Here is a 19603-nt window from a genome sequence, read left to right as displayed (position 1 = left end):
ATGCCATTGTTTATAAAAACATTGCAAAGAAAAAGCAAATGTTTGTTTTATAAGGGATCAAAACTTTTCAACACCACATAGAAATAATAATAAAGCAGAGAATCTTTTGAAGTAAGGAGCCATTCTCAAAAGCTAATCAAATATTTATTCAAAAAAACCCTTCCTCCCTTCCACCTTTTAAACTAGGCATTTCTACTTGCAAATAGCCCTCAAACCTTGAACAGAAGCTCTTCTACAGTATTGTTGACTCCGACCAAAGACACAAGCTGCTACTGTGTTGACAGCAGCCCAGCAAATGAACTAAATGAAAAGGGCTCTCGTCTTTCTTAATAAGCGTAGGTCTTCCATACACAGCTGAAACTCATTCTTACAATTTTCTCATAATTAACTTACTGCTTGTTTCTATGTGGAGTATCAGCATACCTAATTACATAGAGCCTATAGTGATTAGGTTGAACTTTAGAATATTGCATAAAGTAGGAGAATATAGAATATAGAATTACTTTTTGTTATCTTTTAAATTCAAGCTTAATCTCAATCGCTGGTCTATACATTACTATATAAAGAGCTTGGTTTGTACACTATACTAAACTAAACTAAACTAAACTAAACTAAACTAAACTAAACTAAACTAAACTAAACTAAAGCAAATTATATTTTTCAAAGGTACAAGTGACCTCCTTTCCATAATGCCAGTACCAATTTGTGTTCCTCTTTTCTTTAAAAAAATATTGTGGATTGGGCTCAGAAGGAAAACACAAAGGTTGTACAGGTCTTTTTTAACCAGATGGAGAAGAACATTCTAGCTCAGTGGTGGCGAACCTATGGCACGGGTGCCAGAGGCGGCACTCAGAGCCCTCTCTGTGGGCATGCGCGCCGTTGCCCCAGTCCTAGGCCTTCAGCTGGGTTTTATAAAACCTTTTCGCTTTAGGCCTCCGCCGCCGTGTACAAAAAAAAAAGGTTCAATCAATCAGTCAATTTCAACTTCTCGCGGGGAAAAAAAAATCTTGCAAAGTTGGAATTGATTGATTGAACTTTTTAGTCCCACCCAGTCTGCTGTTACCACCGCGGCCATGCCCACCCAATGGGCCACACCCACCCAATGGGCCACACCCACCCGGCACCCGACGATGCATAAGTGGTTTTGGGTTGCAGTTTGGGCACTCGGTCTCTAAAAGGTTTGCCATCACTGCTCTAATTGTTGTTATCTGAAACTTTGGGGATATTTTTATGAGAAGAAGAAAAAAATAAAATTAAAATTGGACTACAAATATGCTTGGGCACAACTTTTGAAAGAAATTTGTCCTTGCAATCCAGAATCCAATTATACACTATCTCAAAAACTTTTTCTTGTAATCTGGCCAGGAAGCAAAATTAACTCCATTAAGGGTACTCAAAGAAACACCTTTGTTCAGAGCTTTGATGAAATTCAAGGTGCTTTTTACACCAACACTGAAAGAATTTTGAAGCTTGCACGGTTTAATACTAAGAATGAAATGGAAGAATGAAAAAGGTTTTAAAGCTATAGCTTTTTTCTTTTTGTGAATAAATTTGCCACTGAAATTTGCATTTTTTCCCCTTGAATATTGTTCAAGGTGGAGTAATAAGCATTTGCAATCATTGGGCAATCAAAGCAAGGCTGTAATTTGAAACCAAAGATTTGGTATCCAAATACTGTACTACTATGCCATCACAATCACAATAATCTATCTTCATTTTAATTAAGAATATGTAAGTAATAGAACAGTGATGGCGAACCTTTTAGAGACTGAGTGCCCAAACTGCAACCCAAAACCCATTTATACATCGTTGAGTGCCGGGTGGGTGTGGCCCATTGGGTGGGTATTGCCAATTGGGTGGGCATGGCTGCAGTGATAATGGCAGACTGGGTGGGACTAAAAAGTTCAATCAATCAATTCCAACTTTGCAAGATTTTTTTTTCCTGCGAGAAGTTGAAATTGACTGATTGAACCTTCTTTTTTTTTTGCACATGGCGGCGGAGGCCTAAAGCGAAAAGGTTTTATAAAATCCAGCTGAAGGCCTAGGACTGGGGCGACGGCGCGTGTGCCCACAGAGAAGGCTCTGAGTGCCACCTCTGGCACCCGTGCCATAGGTTCGCCACCACTGAATTAGAGCATTCAATACTGTATAGAGTTGGAAGGGATCTTGGTGGTCTTCTAGTCCAGCCCCCCAACCCTATATCATTCTAGATAGTTGTCCAATCACGATTGCAAAGGGACTTCATTGCCCTCCTGAATATACAAATCATCAAGTATTTCAGGCAAATCAAAAATAGGATCTTGGTTGGGGTCTGGAATGTTATTGACTCCCCAATGAGATTGAAGAACTGAATGCTGTTGGGACAAGTCCTGCCATTCCTGTCATGTTGCTCAATACAGGGAAAGAAAATGAGAATGAGGTTTCAATAGAACGATTCTACCCACAGAACACCCAACTCCGTAAGGAGAAGGGCGGGATAAAAATTAAATAAATAAATAAATAAATAAATAATAATAAATAACTCATCCTAGAGAAGTGGCTGGAGAGGGCTAGAGCCAACTTTGGAGGTGGTGACACCTGTTCTCAGATGATGAGTTCAATGTGGGATGTGCCCAACATTGAATTTGTTTGCAGAAAGAATCGGCCATTCCAAGAGAGGTCTCAGCAGATTCCTTTAAGTGACTTGGACAAAGAGCATCTAGCAAAGTTAAAGAGGACAGCATCCTCCAAGAATCTCAGAGCTGTATGCCTCTCCCATAGCGGTAGTCTGGAAGAAGAATGGGTCCCTGAGAATTCTGAATCAGTACACTATCCTCTGGATTGAAGACACTCTATATTGCTTATCGGGGGTGTAGTGGTTCAGTGTGCTGGAGCTGAGAAATGGCTACTACCAGATTCCCTGAATCCAGATAATCAAGAGAAAACTGCTTTCATTTGCCCCTTGGGCTTCTATGAATTCAATTGGATGCCTCAAGGTCTATCAGGGGCCACAGAGACCTTTCAGTGACTTATGGAGTAGATAGTAGGGGATAGGAATCTGCTAGAGATGTTATTGTATCTAGACAATATCACTGTCTTTGGTGAGACTCTTCAACAATATAAGGAGAGTGCCTAGAGAAGGTCCTGACTGGCTTCATGAAGAAGGGTTGAAACTATCCCTAGAGAAATGCCAATTTTACCAACCATCCATCACCATGTACCTCAGGCACATTGTCTCTGTAGAAGGGATATCAACTGATCCCACAAAGCTTGAGGCCATCATCTCCTGGCCCAGACCCCAAAACGTGGCTATGCTGCAATTGTTCCTGGGTTTTGCTCATACTGTTGGACATTTGTCATGGGGTTTACTAGAATAGCCCGTCCCCTCAATGATCTGTTGAAAAGTGAAGAAGCTGATGAAGTGTCTGATAGTTTAGACCAGTTCTGCCAGCATAAGGGATCCAGGAAGTCCCTGGAGTCAATTTGAGCAGATAGAGCAGTGTGAACTGGCCTTCGACCAACTGAAGCCTGATCTATGACCCTCTTTTGGCTTATGCAGACCCAAACTGGCTCTATGAGTTACACGTCAATGTTAGCCTTGATGGTCTTGAAGGGGTATTATATCAAAATCATGATGGATATTTGAGGCTAGTTGCCTATATCAGCAGGGGCCTCTCCCCAGCCAACTAGAATTCCTGGCATTGAAGTGAGCAGTGGTTGATAAGTAGAAAGACTATTTGTACAGATATGAATTCAGGAATTGCAGCCAGGCAATCGAGTGTTGCTGAAGAATCTGGGCATGCATAAACTAGCTGATTGGTAGAGTTCCCCAGCCCTACATTGTCTGTGAGAAACTGGCTGGGCTGCCGGTGTACCGGATATGCCCAAATGAGAGAATGGGGCCACTGCAGATGTGGCATCGAAATCATCTCTTACCTCTCAATGAGGCAGTACGAGTTCCCCAGCAGCCTATACTACCACCTGTGGAACTCCATCTGACAAGGAGGGGTCCAGTGACCCGTACACAGTCCCCCTCCAACCGTGCCAGATGAGGAGGGGGACAGCAATGAGGAAGAGGATTATATGAACTAGTTGTGACTATCTGACACAAATACTGGATTGGGATGCTTAGATCAGAAGTCCCCAAGTTTGTGCTTCATGCTTGGGAATGGGAAAATGTCCTTGGGAAGCCCGCAGGAGAGGACTGTGAGCATCCATGCAGCATCTAGAACAGAATAAGCCACCAGCCCCAGAAACCCCTGAGCCTACTGTACCTCTGGAAGAAGACCCATTAACCTTGGCTAAGCCTAGAAAACTGAGACCAAAAATACATACCCTACACAGATTGATATATGACACTTCGGGCCATAACATGGAGGAGGTGATATTTCAATGAGACAATGGGGAAGGAGATGCCTGACATATCCTTTGACACATCCACAGACCCCATTGTAGAAAATGCTGTAGAACAAGTATTATTTCACTGACAAAAGATGTCCACTGTACATATAGATCATTGGTGAACTCTTTGGTGGACCAAAGAATTTTGGGCAGAGGATCTGTGTAGTTTTCCAAAATATGCAAAATACAATCAGCCATAACCAAGCCACCTAATAATATAAATCAAAATTTCATTCTGGTATAGAACTGAAGGGGTTCCAGCCACCTGTTTGACAGCACCTCTAATTGGCAGTGCAAAAGATACATCTTGAGCTTCTGGTGTAGGGAGACATCTCATGAAATGAATAAGGCTTCTAACATCATTTGAAAGTATAGGTTGCGTACAACCCTAAACTTCGGCTAAGTCTCACGTTTGATGTAAATGTTTTGGGAAGGGATGAACTAGCAGCAACAACCCAAGTATTCTTAACTAAAGTTGATAAAACAAAGGAGATCATTGTAGATTTCAGAAAGAGCTGGCATAGTCATACTCCACTCAGTATCAAAGATGCAGCTGTAGAGGTGGTCAACAGTATTAAATATCTGGGGGTGCAAATAACTAACAATCTGAATTGGTCTCTCCACACATCATCCTTAGAGAAGCGTGCAAACCTACATCTGCATTTCCTGCATCAGATGAGGAGAGCACATCTCTCTCCTTCTATCCCGGCCACTTTTTACAGAGGCACGATTGAGAGCATTTTAACAAACTGCATCACTGTCTGGCTTGGTGGCAGTAGTGCCTCAGATAGAAAGTCCATACAGAGAATGGTAAGGACAGCCGAGATCATAGGAAGCTCGCTCCCTGGTATTCAGGATGCTGCTTATAAGCACCATGTGCTTAGAGCTCAAAGCATTGTTAGAGACCCCACACACCACTTTATGGTCCGTTTCTGTTGCTCTCTTTTGGGAAAAGGTTTCAAAGTATTTCTAGCAGGACTACCAGATTCCGTAATATCTTTGTTCCCTATGCGAGCCATCTGTTAAATTCCCAAGATTAGTTTTTCTTGCCATGCCTATATATATATGACTATATGACACAAAGAAACAACAGTCTTGTTTGGGTTAGATATATATATAACCCAAACAAGTCTTGTTGTTTCTCTGTGTCATATAGTATATGTGAGTATACGCATAATTCTGTATTTATTTATTTATTTTTGTCATATTTATGTACAGTGCTTTTTTTGTAAAAAAAAAAAAAAAGGTGCCGGAACTCACGCACAACTCCAGTCCAAAGCCCTTTATGGAGCAGTGGGTGGAAAAGCCGCTTTAGGAAGCAATTTTGCGGCCCTCCCAGCGGACAGATCCGGGCTCCAGAGGCCTGGAAAAGGCCCCCAGAGCCTAGATCGGGCCACAGGGGAGCTGTAAAATTGCTCCGCGGCCATGGATCTGGGCTCCAGAGGCTTGGAAAAGGCCTCCGGAGCCCGGATCAGGCTGCTGGAGGGTCCGCAAAATCGCTCTGCAAGCATTCCTGGACTCGCACTGGCAGCTTAGAAGGAACCGGCAGCTTAGAAGGAACCGGTGCTGGAACGCTGTTCCATACGTTCTGTGACAAAAAAGCCCTGTTTATGTAGTGTATATCGGAGGTGGTAACCCTTTGAAAGCTGAATCCAACGAAATTTCATTTTAATGTATGCCAATTAGTGTACATTCAAAGTGACAATAAAGTTATTATTCTATTCTATTCTGTTCTATTCTAGAGAGAGCGCCCAAAATTACAAGCAGTCACACACATGCGCACTATTGGAAGGAGTCGCTTTCCCAGTGTAGGGGAAAAGAAAGACAGAATGCGCAAGCGCGGCGGGGAGGCGGAGCTACCCCTGAACAAGGAGGTGATTTATTCGTCTTCGTCGCCCGCCCACGTCCGATTCCCTTGTTCGGAGTCTGCGCTAGCCTGGGATCGAAGAGCTCTGAAGGGTGCTTCTTGCGCGTTCGTTAGTACTCAGCGGACGTCAGGGCGGGGGAAGAATGAGGTGAGGGTGCACGCAGTCGCCGTGCGTCCCTTTCCCAACGGTCCCGCCGCCTCCTTCTCCATGGCCGGGAGGAAGCTGTGGGGTTGAAACAGCGACAAGGCAGGCCGGAAGCTGGGGGGAGGGAGCGGGGACTCGCTTTCTCTTCCCCCCTCCTTTTCCCCCTCCTCCGTCATCTCACCTTTCCCTTCTGCAGGCCTTGCTCGGTGAGAGTTGTGGAGAAGATGGTGTGGGGCCTCTTTATTCTCTTTCTTTGATTTCCATTCCCGGTTCTCAGAGGCGGCTGTGACCTGAGGAAAGGAGGAAATGGGTGCTGGGACCAGCACCGGCTTTTACTGAGTGGAGCGCTGGGGAGACAGGGAGGTTTAAGTAAGTTGGGAGAATCGCCTTTTCTGCTGTGTGTTTGGAGACCGGCGGTTGCCGGGGCGGCGGAAGCGGCTGAATGGGCAAGGCAGGGAAGTGAGAGAGTGCGCTTAGGGGACCGGCTGAATATATGCGGCCCTCCGGCTTGTTTTATCATGATGCAGGACAACCTGGGTGTTAACATACGTGAGATCCTGTTGTGGGCAGCAGCACCGCTGTTTCCTGGCTTCTTCCTATGTCATACTGCGGCTAAACCCTGACACAAGGTGCTTTGCTCCAGAGAGGGTGACAGAAGTGATTTTTGAGATGTGTGGTATGGGGTGGGAAAGGAGAGAAGCTAAATAACTTGGTTTGCCTGGCCATAGAATGGCATTCTGGTGTGGGATAGGTTAGGGTACCTTATTGCTTTGAAAGTGGTGTCTTGTTCTGCTCCGCAAAATACTAAGTTGGCTGTACTCACCTGAAACCCTTGCCCAGCTGCAATTAGAATAATTCCTAGCCCCCCTTAAAAGAAAAGCAGGTAGGGTGGGTTTATTTGTCATTGTAGTCTCCTAGTGACTATGTAATAATTTTGCATGCCAAAGAGGATTGGAAAAAGCATTTCCCATTCTTGGGGAGGGGAAAGGCTTGTTAATAAAAAAACAAAACTATAATTAATAATAAAACCACTAAAGCTAGGCATAGCTACTTTTTAAATTTTTGGCCAGAAGTAATCAAACTGTAATGAGAACTTAGTATCCAATATGGTATCAGTCGATTAGATGTATGAGAATATTGGATAGATTATATAGTGTTATACTGGGAATAGTAAATAACTAAGTTCTAGAATGTGCAGTATTTTTCTAGAGTAAAGGTTGTGTAATGCTAAGTATTGGCATTACTATTGCCCTTGCTTGTTGTATTTTTATTAAAACAAGTGTATCAGTAGATAATAAAACTAAAAACAATGCTAACAAAGCCAAATAACTGAATAGAAACAAAATAGGAACAAATGTGTTTCAAAATACAGTTAAAGAGATTTAGGTTTTGATGATTACTTTCTAAGATCTCTCTCCCCTCCCCCCTAATGTCTGCAATTTATCATTTTTAAGTTTCATCAATTAGCTGGTGGTCTATTTCTAATTAAATTGTCATTTAGCAATAATGCAGGTACTGTTGCAACATTCATACTGAGTTTTAAATGATGTATGGGTTCATTTACAAAACGGTTGTTCAACAAAAGGGAAAGTTTTAACTGGAATAAAAAATGTAATAGTGTGATGGAAAAGGCAAGTTTGCAGTTTTGGGAACTGTTACTTTAATATCTTTAATGGTTTTATTTCTTTGAATTAGTGGCAATGTCTGAAAAAAATTATTCAACCATTTAGATAATTTTTGTTCTGTGAAGAAAGATGAGAGGCACAGCTAACAAACATAGATATTAGGACTGTGCAGCATTTAAGTTTTTAAAGAGCAACTGTTAGCAATGCCTTAAACCAAATGATTATTCTCTTCAGTGTGCTACAAAGGGCAGCTGTACAATCTCAGGAAAAGAAGTAGCTGGTTTAAGGGGGTTGCTCTGTAATTGTTTCAGTGTGTTCCAAAGGATCTTTTTCCTTTCAGAATTGCATAGCCTCAATTTTGTTGCTTCTCTGTCTCTTATAAAAGCAGCTCAGCATTTTTCAGTGTTCCATCCGTCCTGAAAAAAGTGCTACATTTCATAAAAACAGTTCTTTAAACATATTTTTTTTTCATAACTTGAACAAAGTAGGACTGTTTTATTCAGGAGTAGAGGGTCTGAATCACTTTTCTGAATCATTTGTGAAGCATGCACAGTCCTGGTACTCATAGTGCCTTTGCTGCCCAGTGTCAAAACAAGGCATAACCTGCCTTCTTGTGCCAAAGAAGATGATTGAAGATGCCTATTTGGGGGATGTATGACAAAAATGCATTTGGGTATGCATGTCTTAGCCAAAATAACCCCTGGCTCTAGATGGAAAAATAAGGACTGATCATTTGGGTAATAGAATTTTTCAAGGAGTAAATTATTGAGTGGAGTTATTTAAAGTGACTCCACATAATAGGGCTGATTATTTTCATAATGCCTCGCCTTCCCAGAACATCATAAGCACTAATCTCAATTACAGAGGCTGTTGCAAAGTTACAGTGTTATCAACAAATGATAATTGTAGCTGAAGGTTAACCTGAGAGGTCCTTGGTGGTCTCTGAGCTTGGTTGTTTTCTTGCAGACGTTTCATTACCTAAAGTAGGTAACACCATCAGTGCTAGTTTGGGTAATGAAACAACCAAGCTCAGAGACCACCAAGGACTCCTCATTACAGTGTTGTGCACGCTTTCCTGTGAGTATGCATTGAGAGAAATATTATATACAAGGAGAATGAGTAGCATTAAAAGGACTGTAAACTCTGGCTTGACTGTCAAGCCTAAATTGGGCTTAAATAAATTGGGATTAGCTGAAGTATTAAAAAAATAATTAAGGCCATTTAAAGAATCTATGCTATCTTGAGAAAGTCCAGATGCTTATCAGAGAATGTGGATGGATAAAACAAGTTGTCAGTGCATGATTCTCTGGCTTTGTATTTCCAACACAAATTGTACACAATTTGTCCTGCTGTGACCTGAAACATCATTTTAAACTGGACTTCAACAAAGTTAAACATTGAGTTAGTTAAGCCCACTGTGCATTTATTTATTGATTTTTTTTATTTCTTAGCTGATAGTATTGCATGTAGCACTTTCTCTTCTACTTTTTTCTCACAACATATAACCTGTAAGGGTGGCCCAGGGGTAGTTACTTCCAAGTGATTCAATAGGTTTTTATAACTGAGGGTAGACAAAATAATTTATATTCATTTTGATTTAAAATTCCAGTTATGCTGTAAATGTTTTCTGGTTCATTTTGTATAGTAAAAATGCTATGGGTTTATTTTATTTATTTCACATATGTGCATGATAACCTGTGAATGTTTTTTACTTAATATTCAAATGAAAGATGACTGGATAGATAGCCCCTCAAGGAAATAATTGCATATTCATACTTGAAAAATCCTTTCAATATCTATGTATTTGGCTAATTATATAGTTTCATATATTGTATTGTTGGGGAAGATAAATGATGAAATGAAATGAAAATGAGTTTACACTGACTCAAATGCACTCGTTAGATCAATTTCAATTTCAATCTAAATTAAAATTTTGTTTTTGTATTGAACTGACTTGGCTGTCCTTGTGAGTAGTTGTCAATTTTCATGAATCTCTCAGTTGATTTTGGTACTAAAATTTATGGCATCATTTTTCTTTGTGTTGAAGAGAGGAAGATGGGATTATCATGTTGAAACTTCTCCAAACTGTTGGAAAATCTCTACTTTACAATGTAACACTTAAGGGATGCCAAAAGGAATCTTACGTGTTCTACATGCCTTTCTATATCTTTTATTTACTGGGAATAAAGAACAGAGATTCAGGCTAAAATTTATTTGGTATTTGATTTAACTCTGATCCTATGGAGGCAATGAAATGTTTGCTTGAGAATTTTGTGGAGCTATATGCTATAAATCACAGATATATCCCAGCAGGCTCTGGAGAAGGCAGGCATGGTCACACAATTTTTTTTACAATAAATAGTGGATTATATTTTACAAGGAATATTGATGTTTTGTCATATTTTAATGTGATGCTGAATCACTGGAATGTAGTCCTTCCTCAGTTAAAATTCTCGAATGTTAAATATGTGAAACTAGATAGTTAACTTTCCATTTTATGACTTTAGATTAATACTTGATTCTAAATCAAATGATCTCTCTGTTGAAGTTTGTGGTCAGTTTACATTTTTTTTAGAATAACCTTAAACCAGTGTCTAAGGATATTTTTACAATGAAATTAAAGGCAATGCTGATTGCTTTTATATACTATATACTGCTTATTTAGTATCTCAATTGTAGTTGTGCATATTCCTAATACATTGATCTTGAGAAAGTATTGAACTCCCTCTGCTCCTGTTCTTCAAAAAACAAACAGATAATTGTAGAAAGTGGTATACCAGATGCTATTTCAGGCAAAATCGTAGTTGATTGGCTTAGAAAAAAATCTGACATGATTTTTTTTCCCCCTTTCTAGTTGCAAGTCATTGTTAAGAGATGGTTCAAGAAAATCTACCTCATAAATTCCGTTTGTTTGCCCATATGCTGCATCACTGGAGATCTCAACAGGAACTTGTCAGTTATTTTTGAAAGTCTCAGGAAAACATATGGATATCAGGTCAATGTATTACACTCTAGGAATGGTCAAAATATGAAGCATTCTCAATTCAGCAGGCCAATGTATTACCCATAAGTGTGTTAAGAAAGCTTAAAAACATTTCAAACAGTACTCTCGATAGTTCTTAATTATTCAGGAAATGGTAGCTTGATCTCTTCTGAAATCAATTGACTTTCTCTAATCTTGTCTTGGCGATATTAAATGGAATGCAATCATGTCTACTCATGAAGGAATACAGATCAACACAGACTATGCTGTCGCTTTGTTAGAACAGTTAAAATCATTCTATGAACAGCAATTGCTAACTGACATTGTTTTAATTGTCGAGGGCACTGAATTCCCATGTCATAAGATGGTTCTTGCAACATGCAGCTCTTACTTCAGGTACGTGTTTATAATAATACTTTTTTTCCAAGAAATATGTATCCAAAATATATCTGAATAGTACGATTTATTAAGTGGATTCTACCACTAACTTGAAATAAATGAAGAACTAAAATTATGCAGTTTAAACTCAGGTTAACAAAATATGGAAAAATGAACTAATAATGCATGTTAAATGGTTCAGGGTTATTCTCAATGTGGAAGATAAAAATGGGCATCAAATACATAAGGTTTATTTGAACATAGTCATGTATTGAGGCAGGAATAGGCAAATTTTTGGTGTCCCTGTGCATCCTTGGAATTTTAAAACATCTTATACATCCTCTCAGAAGAAAACTGGCAACATTGCAGCCAACAAGTCCTCAAATTTGTCCATCCATTATGTTATCTATCTTTCCAGCTCAAATTTACCTTTTTTTACTGGACAAATGAAATATGTACAAATAAAGCATTTTGCTGCAATCCTATGACACTTTATGTGATATATTTAACTGTTGACTTATCTGACTTGTCTCAGAAACAACTCATGAATTTGGTGGGCAGTTTATTTTAAAATGAGTATTGCATTTTTCCTTGGATTCATATCTGGGCTGTCTGCTAAAAGTAATATTTGGAGCTGAGATTAAATTTATTTTGGTTTTAATTAAACTAAAATATAGTTAATGAGTTTTTTCTAATAATATATTTAACTGTCATGTTAAAATTACAATTTAGTAACAGGTTTGGAGGCCTCTGGGATCTCTTGAGATGGGATACAACTATAGGGCATTGTTTCTGTTGTAAATGAAGAAAACAGTAGTGTTTAACTAAAAGAAATCTCAAAAAGGTAAATCTTAAATCTATAGACAAATTGAAATAGAAAGCTTATCTTTACTAGGGATATAACATATTTTGGAAGGAAAGTTAATCAATAGAAACAAGTATTAGGCAATATGAAGACCAGACCAATTCTAAGGTTGAAAACAAACAGACTTGACAACAGATTCCCTTTTGAATTAGAATGGGATACTATTAATACAATATAAAACATCCATGAATTGTGAAGATTAGTATTCTCTAAATTATATTAATAGCAATAGCAGTATCATTTAGTCTTGCATAGTTCTTTAAAGCTCCATAGTGCTTTATAGCTCTCTCTGGGTAGTTTACAATGTAAGCATTATTTGTATTTTGCTCTAACAATCTGGGTTCTCATTTTACCAACCTCAGAAGGATGAAGACAGAAGTTAACCTTGAGCCCCATCATGATCAGACTCCAGGTTGTGGGCAGAGCAATACTGCATTCTAACCCCACCACCATTTAGAAGGACATTCTGCATTATCCTGAGATTATATAAGATATAGTTGGAGATAGTGGCTTAAAGTTTATTCACCTGCATGCCTAGTAATTTTGTATAATATTTTGCATCGACATAGGCCCTCCGTTCCAGTCATAAGAAACTGTACAAGATAACTGTAAAGTTACCTGATAAGCCTTGTTATGAAATAAGTGCAGTGTTAGATAAGGCCTGGTCCATATATTCTGCATTGCTTTGCAAGATATTGGGATAGAATGTTTTTCTTCTATGGCTTGCTTCCTGGTATGGCTGAGAGGAAAATAGACAAAGTATCTCTGGTAAAATGAATTCTAGTTTTTTTTTTCCTTCAGACAAATTTTTAGTTTATTCAAAGAAAGTTAAAATATAAAATGCCAAAATATTTAAAAAAGACAAAAGAATAAAAACAAAACAAAGAAAACTTTGAAAAGCAAAAGTATCTTAAAAAAAGAACAAAAAAAGACTAACACATAATATTTTCCCTAGTTGAATGCTGATTAATATATCAGTGTTAGTTTCCCACCCCTTGTGAAATAAGCAAAAAGAATTTTAAACTATTAAACTACTAAATCTATTTACAGATTGTTACACAGTTATCTGTATACTATATTAATAACAAAATGGTTAACAGAAAAAACAATAATAAACATAAAATTATAAAAGTAATAAAATTATTAACAGTAATAAGAAAAAAACAAAATTGAAATTCCAAAACCATTTGTTAACGAACTGTTATTGGAATCAATTCGTAGAAAATTTACCATGGCTTTACTCTCAAATCATCCCAAATATTAACCCTAAGCAGTTCCGGATCAAATATCCACATTTGTTTCTTTATATCCCCTTTTATCAATTGTTGATTGATTGAATACAATAAGTCCAATTTTCAAAGGCAATCTGTTTCCCCCAAAATAACCCAGATAAGATTGTTGCTCAATTAAATATAACAATTACATTTCCCATTGTGCTTCAAAACCCTTAAAAAAGCCATTTGCCACTTATCCACCCAGAGAGTTATCTGCTATTATATAAAAGCACAGTGTTGAGCTTCAGGAAGGTGTATGAAACTGACTCTGTTATTTCTAAGTCTATATTTCTTCCTGACTGTTTTACTGCTGGGAAACTACATTTGTTCTTAATGCTTTTCCACAGTCTGTGTTGTTTCTGAGTCTGTATTTCTTTCCACCAAATCTGTTACTTTGAAAACAAGTTCTTTTTGTAGGTTTAAAGTATTTGGGGTTGGTTTCTTCAGAATGTTTTCCACAATCTTTATGAGTTCATCAAAACTTTTGGGGAAAAAATCAGCTAAAGATTGCATGTTGCTAGCTAGTCTCTGTCCCCCCTCCCCTTGTGTCAGCCTCCTCCTCCTCTCTGTAATCTGATATGTTGTTGCTCAATGGAGTGGATAAATAAAGCAGGGAACAAGCAAAGAAAACAGTGAAGGTATTTTCAGACTATTGTGATCCAAAATAATTTTTCAGGTTAATTAAATACAAATCCAGAGAGATGTGCTATGTTTCCATATAGAAAAGTGAAAGTTGATAAGAGCATTCAAATAAAAAAAAGAAAGCAAAAAACAAAACAAAAAAAACAACAGATAGAATCCAGCAGGGGTTGAAATAAATCAGCATTCAGCCAACCAATTAACCTTTAAAGATAAGAACAAAAACCTTCACAAGAAATGGAGTTAAAAATCTCAGGCATGCTTAGGAAAATGTTCTGCTGGTAGGAAGAGATGTAACAAACACCATTGGTTTTTCAGCTGCTCCCTCAAGGAGCTGCAACCTTCCAAGATTCCCCCTCCCAAGTGGGTCCACATTCACCCAAAAATCATCTTCGATCATTCCTAAGTGGCCCTATTCTAATCCAGCAGGCAAGGCTGCCAAAGAATCAGCTCTGGTAGCAAAAACAGCAGATCATGAGTAAGAGAAAGAAAGCTAAATGTCTATGGAGATTCTCGGTCATTAAGGTCATAGTTATCCCAAAGATACTTTTTTGTGAGGCAACTGGACTTTCTTGTTTTCCTTTGAAGACGTTTTGCCCTCACAATGCAGTACAATGCAGTGAGCCAGGTGCAGATCTGTACATTGGGGAAACAAAATAACTTCATAAACATATGGCACAATGTAGGAGAACAAACCCATCAGGACAAGAGTCAGCAGTCCATCTGCATTCAAAAGACAAAGGCCACTATTTTGAAGACAGTAAAGGCCACATTTTGGACAGAGAGGACCGCTATTTTGAAAGGGTTCAAAGAGGCCATCTATGTCAAAATTGAACAACCCTCTCTCAAAAGAGAGAGAGGGATCCAACATAATCTCTCTCCAGTCTACAACACAGTCCTTTCAGCAATTCCAAGAAGGCTCCACACCCATTTGCACTACTCAGATGACCCTGAAGACACAGATAAGCCTCCAGGTAGCTTTAACCACTCGCTAAAAGAATGCAAATGTACAGCTGTCTGCAAGGAATATAAGTCCTTTCATTCCCCACCATCCAGTCAGAGCTGAAAAAGGTTCTTGGATGAGAAGTGAAACATCTTCAAAGAAAAGAAAGTCCAGTTGCCTCCTGAGAAAGCATCTTTGGGAGAAAGAAAGCTGTTACTCTTCAGCAGCCATCTTGGGGAGGGGCCAACAGATTCTAGATTTCTAAACAAATTTGAAGTCAGAAATATAATATGAACTAATATGAACAAAATTGAACAGCTCTTTATATAACTAATCTTTGATTTATGACTACAATTGAGCCCCAAATTTCTGTTACTAAGACAGAAGTTATTTTTGCCTCATTTTACGACCTTTCTTGGCACAGTTAAGTGAATCACTGCAGTTGTTAGTAGCCTGGTTGTTAAGTGAACCTGGCGTCCCCATTGACGTTGCTTGTCAGAAGGTTGAAAAAGGTGATCACATAATCCTGGAACTCTGGAACCATCATACCTATGTCAATTTCCAAGTGTCTGAATTTTGATTACATGATCCTGGGGATGCTGCAATGATCGTAAGTGTGAAAAATGGTCATAAGTCACTTTTTTCAGTACTGTTATAATTTTGAACAGTCACTAAATGAACTGTTGTAATTCGAGGACTACCTGTAATTAATTTTTAATAGCCCAGTGAAAACAATAGAAACATTTGTCTATTTTAGCACTGAAAATAGTGTGTAGTATTGAATGTTAACATTCCTAACCAGAGTAAAAATGGGTGGTGTATGGATATTATACTGACTTTCTAAAGTGTCATTGATTTTCAGTGAAATTGAGACAATACAACTTGGAATATACGCATTTTGAATCAATAATTTTACAAGCTATTCACTATATTGAATGCTATCCACAAACAATTTTTAGAATACTGGAGCAATTAGATAGGAACTAGAGATGATTACAATTTTATTTTTATCATTCAGGGCAATGTTTATGAGCGGGTTGAGTGAAAGCAAGCAAACACATATTCATCTGAGGAATGTGGATGCAGCCACTTTTCAGATCATAATAACTTATGCTTATACGGGTAATTTGGCAATAAATGACACAACTGTTGAACAGCTTTATGAAACAGCTTGTTTCCTACAGGTAAGATTGTTTTATACTAACTTTTCTAAGACGTGTTTTCCAAGTTATATCTTTCATAAAATTGAATAGTGTAAAGTAACCTGCAAGATCAGTAGGAAAAAATGGAAACAAATTCTTGAAATTCCAACTACTACCTTTCTGTTGAAACAAGTGATTATTGTGCAGATTTAGATGCCTGTGACTCACAGTAAAATGGCATGACATCTCCTTCCATTAATACAGAGATAATAGAAAAAATATTGCTTACTGAGATGTTAACAGTCTTTTCAGTAATAAAAATGCATAGTGGAAAATACCTTTGCTGGTACAGAAATTCATTGTGACCAGCTAGAATTTCATAAAAGAATAGACATTCTTGTATTATTTTGGATAGTTTGAGTAAAGGTAAGAACTTTTAAGGTTCACCTCTTGGAAAGAGACTTTTAGAATGTGCAGAAATGTGTATGAGATTGTTTTGTTTTGTAGCATTAAAGCAGCTGTGTGGTTTTCCAGGTTTCATTGTTTTCCCATCAAAGCAAAGTGAACATGCACGTACATGTATGCAGATCAAGAGCAGAAGCTGCGCAGTCTTAGCCACTAGAGCAGTGGAAGTCATTCACTGAAGTCAAGTCAAAACTTTAGAAAGCACACCTCAAAATGTAAAAGCAACCATGTTCTTCAGCAATCTTAACATAGCTCCTTTGAAGGTTTTTTCTGGTTGTGCGATGGGACTGGAAGTAAATCAGTGTATAGACATGAGCACAGATCTATAATATTTCAAGAAATGTGCTTTGTTTGTATTTCATAATATACTTTGTGAAGTTCCTTTTATGTGCACTTTGCACAGTATTATTACTTCCCAGTAATCAATTTGGTCTCAGAAGGAAATTTTGATAGTTTCTTTTCTTTCCATAATCTGCTAGCAGTACATAATCCTAGATTAATATGTGATATCCAATATTTTGGTATTTATGACAGGATAGAAATTAAGATTATTACATTCCATTTTTTCATCATTAATAACAAGTATGAAGATGATGAAAATGTTTTGATCACTTCTCATATATTTTTTTTAATTGCAGGTCGATGACGTGTTACAACAGTGTAGGGAATATTTAATTAAAAAAATTAATGCTGAAAACTGTGTGCGGCTTTTGAGTTTTGCTGATCTTTTTAGCTGTGAGGAGTTAAAACAGAGTGCTAAAAGAATGGTAGAACACAAGTTTACAGTTGTATATCACCAAGAGGCTTTTATGCAGCTCTCACATGATCTGTTGATAGATATTTTGAGCAGTGACAATTTAAATGTGGAAAAAGAAGAGACAGTTCGTGAAGCTGCTATGTTGTGGCTGGAGTATAATACAGAATCTCGATCACAGTATTTGTCATCAGTTCTTAGCCAAATAAGAATTGATGCACTTTCTGAAGTTACACAACGAGCTTGGTTTCAAGGCTTACCACCAAATGATAAATCAGTAGTGGTTCAAGGGTTGTATAAATCTATGCCGAAGTTTTTTAAACCAAGACTTGGAATGACTAAAGAGGAGATGATGATCTTCATTGAAGCTGCTGCTGAAGGTCCTGGTAATATTTACTCTTCAGTATCTTACAGCCCACAGGCTGAAAAAGTTTATAAACTCTGCAGTCCTCCTGCTGATCTCCATAAAGTTGGAACACTTGTAACTCCTGATAATGATATTTATATAGCAGGTGGGCAAATCCCCCTGAAAAGTACAAAAATCAACTACGGTAAAACTAGCAAATTTCAATTTGCTTTCCGTACTGTGAATTGTTTTTACTGGTTTGATGCCCAGCAAAATACATGGTTTCCAAAGAGTCCAATGCTATTTGTTCGTATAAAGCCATCTCTTGTTTTCTGTGAAGGCCTTATCTATGCAATTGGTGGAGACAGTGTTGGTGGAGAACTCGACAGAAGAACTATGGAAAGATATGATACTGAGAAAGATGAATGGACCATGGTAAGCCCTCTGCCCTGTGCTTGGCAGTGGAGTACAGCCGTTGCTGTTCATAACTGCATTTATGTAATGGCACACAACTTGATGTACTGTTACTTCCCCAGATCAGATGCTTGGGTTGAAATGGCTACAAGACAAACTAATAGATGCTTCGCTTCAGCTGCTGCTTTTGGGGATAAAATATTTTATATTGGAGGCTTGCATGTTGGTGGCAATCTTAGTATAGGATTACGTCCTCGGACTATAACTGGACCTTCCCTAGCAGTGGAAGTTTATGATGTGAATAAAAATGAATGGCAAATGGCAGCCAAAATTCCTGCCAAGCGATATTCTGATCCCTGTGTCAGAGCTGTTGTGATTTCTAACTCAATGTGTATCTTTGTACGAGAAACACATATGCATGAAAGAGCCAAGTATGCCACCTACCAATATGACATGGAACTTGATCGTTGGTTCTTGCGACAGGATATATCTGAGCGGGTACTCTGGGATTTGGGAAAAGATTTCCAATGCACTGTGGGAAAACTCTATCCATCTTGTCTTGAAGAGTCCACATGGAAACCTCCATCATACCTAGTTTTTCCTTATACAGATGATGAGTTTGAAATTGAGGATGATGTTCCACTGCCACTTGTATAGCTCCCTTATTCAGAGACTGCATGCCTGTAACCAATTATGAACATTGTATTTGAGAGACTAGAGCTGCAAAATGAAATGTTGTCTTGTATGTATGCCCTAATTTTTTTGTGGCCATTGAGTGTAAATCAGTAAAAATTCTTACTAGATATGCTTCCATAATTTCAGTCCCTCTGATAGTTGATGGAATTTCTCTCACACACAACACAACCTGTGTGTGTATATATGTGTGTATATATGATTATATATATCATATGATCATATATGTCATATGAGTATATGTATTATCTATATGTATCTATATTTCAAGCTTAAAGCCTCTGCTTGTCTAAATTTTTAGTCCTGTGAAAACATTGAGTTCTGGAACTTTTCACAAAGCAGCTTGTATTTCTAGAATGTTATATTAATTGCTCAAAATATCTTCCAGTTATATTTAAATAAGTTCTGGAAATATCTGTATGTGCTAGTTATATAGATTGTGTAGCTGAATGAAACGTGCTGCACTCAATACACACAGTTGTATTGGTGTAATAATACCATGTAAAAGAATAAAATCCCATGGATCTACCTGTGGTAGGAAGGGTAGATCTTCCATTTTATGGTGATATGCAGGGCAAAATGACTGCAGGTTCAGTCGAGCTATATTATGATAATGAAGAAGATGATGATGACTAGGTGCATGTATTTTCACTAACTTATACCTGTTTATTTAGAATACAGGTCTTCCGA

General features: G+C 38.1%; 1 protein-coding gene across 2 annotated transcripts; it reads left to right on the top strand.

Moving 5' to 3' along the window:
• Nucleotides 1-6244: 6244 nt before the first annotated feature.
• KBTBD2 (kelch repeat and BTB domain containing 2) lies at nt 6245-19023 on the top strand. Of its 2 annotated transcripts, none has more exons than XM_015811746.1 (4): nt 6245-6395; nt 10872-11396; nt 16118-16283; nt 17345-19023. In XM_015811746.1, the coding sequence occupies exons 2-4, from the start codon at nt 11227-11229 to the stop codon at nt 18875-18877; spliced, it is 1869 nt and encodes a 622-aa protein (XP_015667232.1). In that variant the 5' UTR covers nt 6245-6395; nt 10872-11226; the 3' UTR covers nt 18878-19023. The 2 variants fall into 2 exon arrangements, with proteins under 2 accessions (XP_015667232.1, XP_015667233.1); XM_015811747.1 differs by lacking the exon at nt 6245-6395 and adding an exon at nt 6560-6761.
• Nucleotides 19024-19603: the final 580 nt, after the last annotated feature.

The sequence above is a fragment of the Protobothrops mucrosquamatus genome, unplaced genomic scaffold, assembly GCF_001527695.2.
Source record: "Protobothrops mucrosquamatus isolate PMUCROS unplaced genomic scaffold, P.Mucros_1.0 scaffold48, whole genome shotgun sequence".
Lineage (NCBI taxonomy): Eukaryota > Metazoa > Chordata > Lepidosauria > Squamata > Viperidae > Protobothrops > Protobothrops mucrosquamatus.
The sequence above is the reverse complement of the archived record's forward strand: the minus strand, read 5'-3'. Positions and strand labels throughout refer to the sequence as shown.